Source organism: Marmota monax, unplaced genomic scaffold, assembly GCF_021218885.2.
Source record: "Marmota monax isolate L192 unplaced genomic scaffold, Marmota_monax_Labrador192_F-V1.1 WCK01_AAM20220418_F8-fsc00001, whole genome shotgun sequence".
In the NCBI taxonomy this organism is placed as follows: domain Eukaryota; kingdom Metazoa; phylum Chordata; class Mammalia; order Rodentia; family Sciuridae; genus Marmota; species Marmota monax.
Window position 1 is genome coordinate 992,938 of NW_026693777.1, and position 14,693 is coordinate 1,007,630.

A 14,693-nucleotide genomic window follows, 5' to 3' on the forward strand; every position below is an offset into this window, starting at 1 on the left:
GAGGCCAAACTCTCACTTATTTTTGTCATCAACTAAACTGCAAAACTGACTTCTAATTTCAATATAAACTGTTTTAAGTAATTGCATTATGGCTTCACAATGATACTTGGACACTTCTCAAAAACATCCTAAAATATTTTGAAGTAAATGTTTCCCAGTCAATGTATCCTGAATTTAAAAACAAACATATCATATCTAGTAACTGAATGTTTTATTTTCTCAGTTTGGGAACTCAAGTACTATGTTTTTTTCATTTATAATATTTCCAAAGAATACCAATTGTAATCCTAGGTAGATGTTTTAAACCTACTAATTGATAATTCTTAATTATGTTAGCCCCATTGACTTGGAAGATATATCAGATCTTATTTGGATTAGGAATGGGGAACTTCAACTGAAATATCATTATTAATACAAATGAATCTTCCTTCATAGTTCTTTCAGTCTGTTAGGAACTGAAGAGTAATAAGATGGACTTTAAACAAATAATTAACAACAGCAAAAACACCAGCAACTTCACTAAAAGTGGCAACGTTAAGAAAATACTCTAAGAAAGGGATAGGAAATTACCTAACAACGTAAGTTTCTTTGAACTAGCACAATGCACAGTAACTGAACCCAAGACAAGTATGTTTCTATCCAAAAGACACTGTATGGTTTTATTTATACATTTTTTTTTCCAAAAGACAAACTAATCTATGGTGAGAGAAATTAAAAAGTGGTTTTAAGTGCAGCGGGAGAGAGTTGGTGGTTATGAACTCAGTATCAATAGTTCAAAGAAAAATTTGGTTCCATATTTGGGTACTTCTCTAAGGCAATTCTCATTCTTCTTAATGAAGCTGAATTCTAAAAATGAAACATTCCTATTTTCAAAATCTTCTCCAACTGCTAGAGAACTTTTAGGGTAAACATTCTATATTTTGTTTGGGGTTATGATGTATATGGGTGTGCATAATTCCCTAACCCCATTGAAGTGAATCCAAAAAAACATGTATTTGGTGTTAATTAAATCTTAATAAAAGAGTAGGACATCCCAGTACTAGAAATGAAGCACCTAAATCAGAATGGAAATGCTGAGTAGGTTTTGAAGCTCCTTGTAAATTGAGTCTTGCATCTCACTCAAATGAATTCTACATACTATTATGTCTAATATAAATACAATTTATTCCAAAACAACTTTTAGATTATGTATTTCCCCTATGACTACATGCCCTTACTTAGTTCTATTACTGTAGATAATAGAAAAAATTATTCAAAATTTACCATATTGTTAGTCAAACAATGGGAAATTAAAAGTCAAGACTCTGATTATCTTAAGTCACCTCTTATGAGACATCTATGATACAAATATGCATTACTACTTCTTTAAACCACCTGAAGAAAAAACCCAAACATAAATAAAAATATTAGCCTTTTACAACCCAAAATATTGGACATTGGCACAGCACTAAACTTAGCACTTCCAGAATGAACTGCAAGGATAGCATTAGAGTTCAAATAACTCAAAATGTTGATTTCTCAATCATTTCCCAGTTTCCCATACCTCCCCCAAAGAAATTAACTTTGAAGAGTTTATTTGATTAAGCAAAATTTGAAAGCAGAGGATTAAAAAGTGAAAAAGGTGGTGCAGAAATTAGCAGAGGTGGCACTACCTGAAAGCTCATCAGAAAGGGGAGTGAGAACAATATCAGGCAAGAAGGGTTTGGAAGTATGGATCAGAACAGGAGCACTTTTAGCACTGCGTATATAGGCCGATGGCAGAGCACATTCACCAATGGATCGGCTTCTCATGGCTTTAAAAAAGGAAAAGAAAGAAGTGGGGAAGGAAAAAAGAAGAGTGACTATAATGAAAGGCTTGTGTCACAGAAAAAGCAGCAACAGAGAAAACTAAAAGATACAAAGGAAGGAAATTTTAAATTAAAACATTTCAGCACGGCAAATACTGGCAAGCTGTAAGAAAAGAAATCAGAGAACACACATATTTTGAATGTAAATTTTTTGGTGTAAAGCAGGAAAATGCTCTTTATTATTAGCAAATACAATGGAACAGCATTAAAAACAACAGACACTTTAGCACAATGTTCTCAAAACCAAGAATTGAGAAATTTGTTGAATAGAAACATTGAAAGGAACTCAGTATCATTAAAGAAAATTTTGACACCATATTTGGGCATTTCACTGGGCAATTCTCATTCTTCTTAATGAAGTTAAATTCTAAAAACTAACCATTCCTATTTTCAAACTCTTCCCCCAAAAAGTCTCCAAGTCTCTCATGTCTTTTTTATAAAATTATGGGTGAATCATAGTCAAAAGGACATACTGTGCATGGTTACTATTTTTTCCTGGTAGAAGAATGCTTAATCAAATCAGTATCTCTTATTTATAGTGAAATATAATAGTGTAATTAAAATTTTATGTAGAAACATTAACAGAATTTGGAATCAGCATTAAGAATCATGTTCTTGAGAAGGACAAGTTAGTTCTCACTCAAATCAAAAACACAAAAATTTTAAATACTGCTTTTAAAAATAAACTTTAAACTTTATGACATTTTAAAAATTACATTTATGGCTGCATTTGAAAATTTCTTTAAAAGTCCTGTGTTTACATGACAAATTAGAATAAAAAATAAATTTAAAAAAGTCTTGTGTTCACAAAATTAAAGACAAATTTTACTTGACTTAGAAATAAACTAGTAATTTAAACTTCTCAGAGATTTTAATTTTTAGTTTAGAAACTACTGATTAAATGAAGTTATATGCATTGTTATGCATGAATAGAGGGCTTAAACAACACTGCATTACATTCAGTTTAATAGTGAAATAGACAGTGGGGGTGCAGGGAACAATTGTTAACAACAATTAAAAATCATAGGCTTTCCTGATTACCGGAAACATTTGGTTCTCTGATGCGTAAATTCCTTAAGCCATCACATAAGTCCTTTTTGACTTGGTTAAAATCAACCATTTACTGAAACTTCCACTATTCTTCCATGCTGCTGCAACAGAGAACTTTATACTCTTCCCTAAAAGTTTCATGCTCGTTCACAACAATATAACAGCATTATATCTTACTAATGTCCTTGGTCTCCTTTTTCTATCTTACAAACTCATACTTGAAATGTCTTCCCATTTTTTTATTCTCCTGTACAATTATTTAACTATTGATAATATAGTAATAGATAAAAACAAATTAAGAATTCCTTCTTTTTAGTAGACTGCATACTTTTATGCTAGCTTCCTCAACTTTTCAAAATCAAGAAGTATACCCTCTTTAAATTCCTAGTACTTGGCATATATGAGCTCAATAAATTTTTAATGAATAGTGATAAATGTGTAGGAGTACAAAAACAAAACCTTCAGATTATGAAGACAGAGAAAACAAAACCATTAATTAAAACTAAAAGTATTATTTAGTTTATAACTAGAAAAAATAATCAAAAATTTTCAAAATGTTATGAATGTTGGCAAAATAAAGGACTTCAGAGCTGTTTTCAAGTTCATTCATGTGCAGGAAGATGCGAAAGGTTGGAATAATTGAGATAATGGCAACAATCTGACTTCATTGTATGACTTGCAGTATAATGGTTTAAAGATAAGTGTAGTTTAAGATTTAACTCGTATATAAAATTTCAGAATCTGGCCTTTTTTGAGTTTTCCTGCTAGATTCTTTTTATTCTTATGAAAATGACCAACAATTTTATAATCATATTTGGAATAACAAAAAGTTATGTTGATTTTAACATAATCATTCATTAAAACTTGTTAGAGCAAAGACCAAAATACACAGGTATAACCAAGCACTGGTGACATAAAAGGAAAAATATAAACAGATGTGAAATAAATATATTTATTTAAAAAAATAAATGAAATCACGTTTTAGATTCCTCAAAAATTTTTTTAAAAACTCATAGTCAAAAGGACATATTCCCATGGTTAGTATTTTTTCCTGGTAGAAGAATGCTTAATCAAATCAGTATCTCTTATTTATATGAAGTATAATATGTAATTAAAATTTTATGTAGAAATTTTATATAGAAACATTAACAGAATTTCTTTTCTTTTTAACTTTTTCCTTGGGGAAAAATAATTCCTTTTCTGTTCCTTCTTTCCTCTCATCAATTTAAAGGAAGAGCTTGGAACTTTTTTGTATTTACAGTGGCATACATTTGTTATAATCTTGAATGAAATCTTCAAAAAATGAATCATGTTTTTCCTATATATTTTTCAAGTCTAAAGTTAGTGTTGTAATACAATCAAGAACACTTGATAGTGTTCTTTAGAAGTCTCTTTCATAAAGGTCAGATAGTAGTAAAATTTTTAAGTTTTTGTGTTTATTTTATTGCTATTCTTGAAACTTTTATTCAGTACACAATTCTCTAAAGATAGTTATTTTCCCTTAGCACTTTAAGATATTGTTTTACCGTCTTATCTTCCATTGTCGGTACTAAAAACATTGCTTTTAGGGTTTGTAGATTCTTTTTTTTTTTCTCTTTGCAGCTTTTAAACTCCTGTCTTTCCATTCTGCAGTGTCAGTGAAACATATTTAGGTATGGGTTTGTATCTATTCATTCTAGTTAGTTGAGTATATGCTTCTGTTTCTAAAGATTCATATCTTTTATCAATTATTTGTTACCCTTGAAATATTGCCTCTCTTTCATTGTCTCCTTCCAGAATTCCAATTAGACACATTAGACCTTCTTATCCCATTCCACATATTTCCTAAGATTCATATTTTTCATATCCTTATCCTGGGTAATTCTTCAGGTCTTCCTTTCAAGTGACTGATACTCTTTTTACTTTTAATAAATACATTTTTATTTCTATAAGCTCTATATGGTTCTCTTTTTAAAAAATCTTTATGAGTCTATCATTTTTCCTTTAAACATTTCAAACACAGTTATGTTACAATCTGAAAAATCACATTCCTATAACAAGGATCAATAACTGATAACTGTTAGGGATCTAAATCTGTTTTCATTTTGTTAACACACCAACAGTTTGTTTCCTTATTTATTGAGTTACCTTTTTTTTTTTTTTGTAGTTGGACACAATATCTTTATTTTTATGTGGTGCTGAGGATTGAACCCAGGGCCTTGCATGTGCCAGGCGAGCGAGTGCTCTACCACTGAGCCACAACTCCAGCCCCAAGTTATCTTTGTGAGTTCCTACTGTGTGGAATTTCTGGAGACCTAATTCAGACTGCATTCCTCTAAAGGTAATTTACATTTGCTTGTACCAATTGCCAGCAAGCATTACTTGTAGAAAATAACTTTTGCCTTTGTCAAGATCCCCAGTTTAATGTGAAAACCTTCAATTCCAATCTCCAATCTTGAAGCTTGCCAAGGTCTTAGTTTGGATACCTAAAGTGTATATCAAAGTGTATTTAAATATCAGCAGTTTGCTCCAAGGTCAGCCTACTTTTCCAGTATGCTAATTGCTCATTACTCTATTTTAAGCAAATAGCTTTACTTTTTCAGTTTGGCCTGGAAAGTAGGGTCATGACGGAGTGTCTTAAGAGATTTCCCTGACGTTTATGGATCCAAGAGTATAACAAAAAAGTAGCAAAAATATCCAATATCTCCAAAACACCAACAGTACAAATCATATAGTGACTTTAAAAAAAATCTTTTTCTCAATATTTTATTAAGAAAATTTTCAAACACCCAGAAAAGATTAAAGTTATAAGAATGCACACATATATACCCCCTAAATTCAAAAGCTATTAGCATTTTGCCAAATTTGCTTCATTTTTGCTGTATATATGTGTTTTTGAAGTATCTGAAAGTAAGTTTGCAGACACCATGACTCTTCATTGCCTATATAATTCAGGACTCATCTATGAGTAAGGTTATCCTCCTATATAGCTAACACCATTATTACACCTGAGAAAAAAAATTTTAAATTCTATAACATCGATTAATAGTCAATCATATTCTAAATTACCTATAAAATTATTTATTTATTTTCTTTGAAACCAGATTCCATAAGTGTTCATGTATTACATTCAAGTATTGTCTTCTTAAAAATCTAAAACAAACGCCACCCCCAACTTTTAAAAAGAAAATGTCTTTTTGAAGAATCTACGCCAGTTGTCTCACAAAATGTACTACATTCTAGTTTTATTTGTTCCTTCGTGGAGTCATTTAACTTGTTCTATTTCCTATATGTACTATAATATAGGAGTCAGGTATACAGGATTAAGTGATTACTTCCATAACCTCCATTGTAAAGGTACAATTACCCTTTACAAATGTAAAGAATATGTGGGATGATCCATGACTACAAGTGAACATCCTATTCTCAAGCAAACTTGTACCTAATGGCTTTAGCATCAAAATAATGATCCTTGCTTAACTCTGTAAGCATTTTAAACTGAGATTTTTTTTAAAAAAAATTCCTTCAGTTCTTCTATTTACACTAGCTTAAATTTTTTGATAAAGAGTTTTAACTTCACATCCCCTGCCCCTTATATGTAACACATACACATTTTGGGGTATCATTATGGACTACTGCATTTTTATGCTTTGACCATATGGAAGCTCCCAAGTGACTTTTGAACTTAATCAAATATGCTCATTTTCATTCACATTAAAAAACAAAACCAAAAACAAAAACAATGGATAGGTGCATGCCTGTAGTCCCAGCTCAAGAGGCAAAGGCAGGAAGATCCCTTGAGCCCAGGAGTTCAAGACTAGCCTGGGCAACATCGTGGGATCCCATCTCAAAAATAAAACAAACAAGCAAAGCCAATAAAACATCAACAACAACAAAAACATTAAAAGCACAATCAGAATTTTTCAAAGCATACTACCATGGAGCAAAATATTGATAATATAATTAAGGTTAAGTATGTAGAAGAAACAGGAATTCTTTATTGTGAATGCAAATATAAATTAGTATGGTCTCTTTGGGGGACAAATTAACTTCAAATCCTATAGATAAACCCGCATATGTGCATAAAGTAACCAGCATACATATTCTATACCATTTTAAATAGCACAAAATTATAAAATATATGTCCATCTTCAGGACATATGTTAAATTATGGGACTTCCACGGAATGAAATAAGATATAGGAAGTTTAACAGTTTTTGATACATAACATTTTAAAGATACATTATTATAATAGCTTGACTTCATCTCCTAAGAATCTTTTCCTTTCATACTCCACTTCAGCCACAGTGACTTTCTTACTCTTCCTCAAAAACCCAAGCATATTCCTGGCTTCCGGTTGTTTTACTTTTTCTACTGACTGCCTTGAATGAGCTTCTTATAGGTTCATTGCTAAGTTCATTCTTATACTTTTTTCAGGTCTCTGTTCTTATATGATAAAACAGGCCTTCCCTGTCCTCCCTACCTAAAGCAATCCTATTTTCCCAGCCCCATTATTCCCTAGTCCTTTGTTGTATTTAAATTGTTTTGGTTTTCCTTTTTTAATATTTTAAAATTTTCTCTTTAGTCCTTTGTACTGAGTTTTCTTCATGACTTACTACTACCTGATATGTTTATTGATTTATCTGCTTATTACACATCTCCCCAACACTAGAATTTTCAGCTCCAATGAACTTTTGCTTTCTCACAACTTAAACCTAAGTGCTTAGAACAGTGCTTCCATATTGAATATTTAAAAATTGTTTTCATTCAAATGTGTAAAAAACCATGGTTCACAATAGTGTAGACACTATGCTTTATGCCTGTATATGCATAAAATAACTTTAGAAGGATGCTCAAGAAATTAGTAACAGTGGTTGTCTATACTGAGGTGAACTGGAACGGCAGAGCAGTGATGAAGCAAAGACTTACTGTATTGTTCACTTTTTATCATAGATTGAATTTTTAACCATGTACATTAAGAACATAAAAATTTAATTTAAAAATTTAAGGAGAATATATCTCCAAATAATGTTCTAACTTAATGTTGTCCTTTGAAGGATTTTCCAACTTTATGCAGGTACCTTTCTTAACAAAAATTTTAATAATTTAATTTTTTGTTTTTAGAGGCTTATTCACAAAACAAAATTCATGGCAAGGTTGTCTAACTTTTAAGTATCAGAAAGTAATCACAGCCAGCTGATTTCAAGATGAGTATTTTATTACATACTATTTAATAGAAAGATAAATGCCAACTTATTAAAAATGATTATTTGTCACTGGACAGCTAATGGGACTTTATGCTTCCTTAAACTTTATAAACTAAGAATAAATTCTATAATCAGAAAGAAAAGTACTTTAAAATTATTTCAAGATTTAAATAAACATTTAAATGTAAAAATAATTCTTTCTTAATACACAGATATTTTCTGTATATGTGACATTGGAAGAAATACATTTCAAACGTAACCAATATTTTCCTTAAGATTCCAATAAGTAACCATATACCAAAATTCTAAAGCATTAAATTAATTTTAATCCATGAATATCCTTTTTCTTTATATTGTTTCTTATTCTTCCTGCATATACAATTAATACAACTATATGTTTATTTTATAAGACAGTTCTGAAAATGCAATCCCTTTAAAGGATTTTAAATCAACAATAATTTTTAATTCTTAAAAAAATTTAATTTACTAATTCTTTTTATTTCTGCATCTTCTTTTAAGCTTTAATCTCAATAATTTAGAACTCACTGTTTTATATAAGACTTATCCTTATAATGATGGTTTTAAAACTAATAATATTTATTACTGATTACCATTCAATACAGATACTTCCATGGAAAATTCTCCTTCTCTGGAATTCCAAGATTATAAATCCTGAAATAACTTCAAGTAATTTTGTTTCAGTCATGAAACAAGTGTTATCATTCCCACTCACAGATGAAGTACTGAAAGCCTATAAAGGTTTGATAAATTATCTAAAGTTATCTAGCTATTTAGTGATGAAAGAGAAAAAAGGTTAGGACAAAAGTCTTTTCACAGAAATACTCTATTATATTCACACCAAGTTATAAACATCTGAGAGGAAAAGAATTAAGATGGTAGCTAGCTCTACAGCATGCCGAGTGATCCTATGCCTAGAAATTTTTCATATTAGTGCTCCTTCACTGGCATTTCACAGATTATAGAAATTTCTTCCTTATTTGTTAAAAGTAGCAGGGACACTAGCAGTAGATTCCATCTTGGCCTCAGCTCTCTGCCAGTAGAGAGCATGAATTCCTTGTCGGATGTCTATGAAGCCAATCTATATAATTATAGCACTGAAAATTAGCTACCCTAAATTTCCATGTTTGTGAGTACATTCATTTAACAGTAGTATATACTGTTAATACTCAAGTTCTGTAAACTGAATCAGAATTCTACTATTTCAATGCTGTAAAATGACATTTTAAAATCAGGGATATCTACAGTAAAATGAACTACATAAAAACAATAATGAAAGATTAAATCTTTATAGCATAAGAGGGTAAAACAGCATGCTACTGGACTCTAAATACTATTAGGAAAAAAAAAGATTTTGCTATACAAGTTTTTCATTTCATAACAAAATCAACTGATAAAAAAACTGTACGTTTATATACATTGTTTTTAAGGACTATAAATTAATTGTTCCATACAATTCTCATGACTTTGAAGAGTACATACCAACAGTTTTTTGCCGTACTATACTCCTCGCCTTTTCAGTTCCTGGGGAGCCAGTGGTTGTTGCACTTCTCTGTCTCATTGGGGCTTGACCAGGCTGATCACGACTCCATCCTCTAGAAAATGACTTGTCAACTGAAACTTTCTGAAATTCATGTCCAACTCCTAGAAATGTAGATTTTCAATCTCAAAATACTGTCACCTGATCAGTAATACCTTTAAATTTATGTGTGCTATGTTGCCTCATATTCTTAGGCTTACTTATAATAAAGTACAAAATAACAATATAAAATGCTATGTACTATAAGACCTTTTTGAGCTTCATTTTACATAAAATTATATTATAAAACTTATGCAGAATTATAAAATTATATCAATAATAAACTATTATAATCTCTGAAACAGACTTGCTTTGTAATAGAAATAAAACATATGGATAAGAAAAAAGATAGTAAATGAGCTAACCCAAAACCATGCTATAGTGAAGGTTACTTAATTTCGACCTGCCAATAACAGCTATGTGCGAAACATATAGTTGAGAAAAAAGGAGTTTGAGCTTCTTCATACCCTGGAAAAGGGGTTAGTATGAAATGTGATTTAAGTGTTATCTCTAGTTAGTATTTTGCATTTTTAATAATTAGTTGCTAATAAACCAAGGATTATCAAAACATACTAATTATATAATCATTATGCTATGCCCCAATCTCTTTAAACATCTGACATATTTCACACCTAGGGAACATTTGCTTTTAGTTCAAACAAAGAAAATACTTTCAAAGAATTTTCCAGGGCAGGGAATGCAGATCAGTGGTAGCTCAGTGATACAACATTTGCCTAGCATATGTGAGGCCCTGGGTTCAATCCCCAGTACCACAGACACCAATATGAATTTCCACAATTCTTTACTACATACTTTTTAAAAAATATATTTATTATTTAATTGTAGTTGGACACAATATCTTTATTTTGTTTATTTTTATTTTTATGTGGTGCTGAGGATTGAACCCAGGGCCTATAATGTGCTAGACGAGCACTCTACCGTTGAGCCACAACCCCAGCTGAAACTATATACTTTTAAAGTAGAGTAAAGTAAAATCACTCCTTTAGTTCTAACTAAAATTTGCTTATTTTAAAAAAGGAATGGCATGGGCCAGGTTGTGGCTCATTGGCAGAGAGCTTGCCTAGCATGGTTGAGGCACTGGGTTCAAATCCTGGCATCACATAAAATAAACAAATAAACTAAAGGCACTGTATGTCCATCTACAACTAAAAAAATATTAAAAAAAAAAAAAAAAAAAGGAATGGCATAGGCAGGAACAATGGCACAGGCCTATACTCTCAGCTTCTCAAGAGGCTGAGGCAGAAGGATCACAAATTCAAGGCCTCAGCAACTTAGTGAGACCTCTTATCAAAACAAAATAAAAGAGAATAGGAATGTTGCTGAGTGGTAAAGTGACTCAGGGTTCAATTCCCAATACAGAAAAAAAAAAAGGGCATTTTATAAATTTCCATTTTGGTTAAATATCAAAAACAAAATAAAATATGTAAGATTAACGTTAGCTAACTATGTATAGAACATTGTCAAACTTTCTATTAATTTTAAGATTAAGAAAAATTACAGGGTATTTACATGCTTTATTGTTGGAAAATTTAATCTCCTAGGTATATGAAGGCAGGAATAGTTAAGAAAGAACATGACTTTTACTGCCCTCCTTCTCCCTGGCTTGGTTTCCCCCAACTCAATTATTTTAAACAAACTTATATGGAGCACCTCTGAACAACTCTTACCTTTCCCTTTGTGCTTTTTTTGCTTCTGTTCACTCAGCTTATCCAATGGTAAATCACTGAGATCCAAACTATATAAATTCCTAGCTAAAACTTTAGTTAGTGTCTCCATAGTTAGGGACCACTCAGTGGCCAATTCTTCCCAATACGTCAACGATGACAACACTGATAGTAAGTCATCCCAAAGTTCACGTGAGATGTACACATTTAGATTTGCTTTAATCCAGGCAACTATAAGAGTCTACAAAGACAAATATTCAGAAATAACAATGAAATGTATATAGTGTGTGACTTCAAAATCAGATATTCAATTCTTTTAAAAATCACCTAAAAATAAGAATTTTAAAACACAAAAAATCCATGACCCTTTCTTCATAGTAGTGCTTGTGAAAGTAATTCATGCAATCATTAGTATTATAAACTTCATTTCAACAAATGCCAAATCCCAACATACCAGTAATTCAAACTGAAAAAAAAAACCTCACTAAAGTCATAACTACCTTTCATGCTGCATTACACTAATAGCTAATTCTATAAATTTTAGTAAGAAATTCATATATAAATTTACACAGCAAATATAAAGTTGGAAAATGCACAAAGCTTAGAACAGGAGTAAATATCAAAATGTGCAAACAACAGAAGAAATTATGCCCTTTAATAAGCTAAAATTTTATCTTGTAGCTTCCACTTTTGGATTAATTACAACAGGAAAATTAAAAAGAAAAAGGGAGTTCAGTTAATAAATATTTCTGTTTTTAAAGGGTTATTTGCCACCAACAGAGAATTTTAGGTAAAAGATTAATATATGAAATAATTTTTTAACAATTATACTTATGACCAAAAAATTAGATCTGAGACAGTTTTTGACATTAAAAACGATTTTATCCTTATTTACTTTTAAATCTGTCATCCTAAAAACATATGTTTTTCTATTTTTCAAAGACTCTATTTTTGAAAACCACAGTGTGTAACTTCTGTGTAATCAAACAAACACTGAAATTTCAAATTAAGAAGAAGGACTATAAAAGTCTCTGGAACAGTGTAGCAATGGATCTTGACTACTAGTTTTTCATTACCATGAAACAACTTAAAATTTTAAAGTCTAACAAAACAAACAATTAGACTATTACTCTTAAAGTCCTCTGACAGCTTTTTGCAACAATACATAAACATGCCATGTGAGATAAAATTAACATCATAACCCTTTGTGATAACACTTTTTTCACAGACATAATATCTCTTCCACTCATACTAGGTTTAAGTTTGTAAGTATGGCAAATAAACTACTTAGATGAGCATCTTTTAATTTAGCTCTACAAAAGACCTTTAATATGAACTGATTTCTGATTTAAATCTTTTTTCCCAGGTAACAAAGCTCAGGGTTCAATAAATCCTTTAAAAAATACGTATCTATCCATCTATTCATCTATTTATTTTATTTTTATTGCCTGGAAAAGTGGTCCTGCAAGTCGACCTGCCAAGGTCATATTTTTTTTCCCCTGGAACTGTAGAAAAGCTTGTGATGACATCTTCAGTACAGACTCCGTGACTCTGAGCAACACAAGCAGCATCTGTTCCCTTAAAGTAAAAAGATTAATTAATGTTTCCTTCTTGCATATGCTTGCTTTTGATTAGTGGTTAACTTTCAAATTAATATTTCTTATAGCATTATCTTTGGAATAACTCAAATATTAAATATAAAAGAACTTCAAATTTTTAGAATTTGTTAAATATTGAAATTAAAATTCCATTCATGGGCTGGGGTTGTGGCTCAGTGGTGGCATGCTTGCCTAGCATGCATGGGGCACTGGGTTCGATTCTCAGCACCACATACAAATAAATAAATAAAGGTTCATCAACAACTAAAAATATATTTTCTTAAATTCCATTTTTATATTTATATCAGTCATTTTAAAGTCATTTTCAGGCACAATAGCCTCAGATAAAATAAGATAGATTTTTTATTTTAATAATGAGCAATTAGGAGAAAAAGAAAAAGTAGGAATAATGGCTCTTCCAATCCTTTTTATTTTGGCTATTTTTAAATCTCTTGTTCTTTTTGTGTATTATTAGTCAAGCCAACTCTACCATTATTCTTATCTTCCCTCTTTCTTCTAGCTGGTTACTATTAAAACAATAAAACTACATCTGATATTTTGAAAACTGATTCAGCCTCAATGAAAAAGAGACTGACAAGGGAATTCTAGCTGGGTACACAACCAGGCTAAAGCCCAAGTGCCTATCACAGCCTTCTCCTTTTTAGCTATTCTGCAGGCCCATTCCAGGCATAGCATTATACATGACAGTCACTGTGGGAAATATGGCTGAGACAGCAATAGGTCCCAGATCTAGATGTCATGGTTTTTCTGGGAAGTAAGGGCAGAATCAAATAGAAAACTATCACTTAATTAAAAATATCCTAAATTTATTAGTGAACACACATGCAATCATTCAAAAAATAAAAACCTTAAAAGTGTCACATTTATAAACTTAGGCTTCTAGTTTAGCTATATGAAATGAAAAGCTATTTGAAATCATCTACCTATACAATAAAGCACATATTTTACAAATAAATCTTTTGACTTATGGTCAAACCTTAACGCACTCATATATCAGACAACCTTTTACTTTGTAAAAATAGGAATGATTTTAAATAATAAAGAAAAGTCTCAGAAATTCAACATAAATTGTGGATTTCCCAAAGTACTATGACACTAGGAGATCTTAAAAAATTAAGAAAAAAATCTCTAAAATTGTGTTGCACAAATCAAGACTCACACTATAACTTGGCTCATCAATGACTCAACGCATACAGAAAGAAAAATTAAAGAACTAAAAAAAGAATGATTAAACGAAGTTTAATTTCTGAAGTCAGAAAGACTGTAATTCAAATCTCTGCTCACCACTTACTGGGTATGTGAAAAAGAAAAGTCACTTAATTTCTTTGTGCCTAAGAACTATCCCATGCAAAACAGGAATATTTCTATGTTATACAGTGCTATGAAAATTAAGGAACACATGTAAAAGAGCTTATAAAGAAACCTAGCACAAAGATCTATTTCAAATATACTGATAACTAATTTTAAATGGAATTTTATTAATACTGTTAGTAAAGAACATTTGCAAAATAAAGCCACTTTTCTCTATGTAGCAAAGTTTTAAAAAGGCACATCCTTTGGCCAAGTGCTCCACTTAAGAAATGAGGCAAAGGAGGAAACATATGATTATATTTACTGTCTTCCTCCCCCCAAACAAAAAGAAATAACTACATGTCCATTATTAATATGAACTGTTGAAGAAAATTATTTATATACATAATACATTATTA

The 14,693-nt window shown here is 30.7% G+C and overlaps 1 protein-coding gene across 8 annotated transcripts in view; it reads right to left on the reverse strand.

The window, feature by feature from the left end:
• Nucleotides 1–14,693, reverse strand: part of Ralgapa1 (Ral GTPase activating protein catalytic subunit alpha 1) — a 245,655-nt gene that overhangs the window by 148,439 nt on the left and 82,523 nt on the right. For 6 of the 8 annotated variants that reach the window (XM_058584465.1, XM_058584469.1, XM_058584467.1 and 3 more), the window contains 4 exons: nucleotides 12,814–12,943; nucleotides 11,369–11,606; nucleotides 9,584–9,745; nucleotides 1,653–1,793 (listed from right to left, as the gene is read on the reverse strand). In XM_058584465.1, the coding sequence (XP_058440448.1) occupies nucleotides 1,653–1,793; nucleotides 9,584–9,745; nucleotides 11,369–11,606; nucleotides 12,814–12,943 (671 nt within the window). The remainder of the gene's footprint in view (nucleotides 1–1,652; nucleotides 1,794–9,583; nucleotides 9,746–11,368; nucleotides 11,607–12,813; nucleotides 12,944–14,693) is intronic. The other 2 variants (XM_046460944.2, XM_046460950.2) reach the window with 1 other exon arrangement.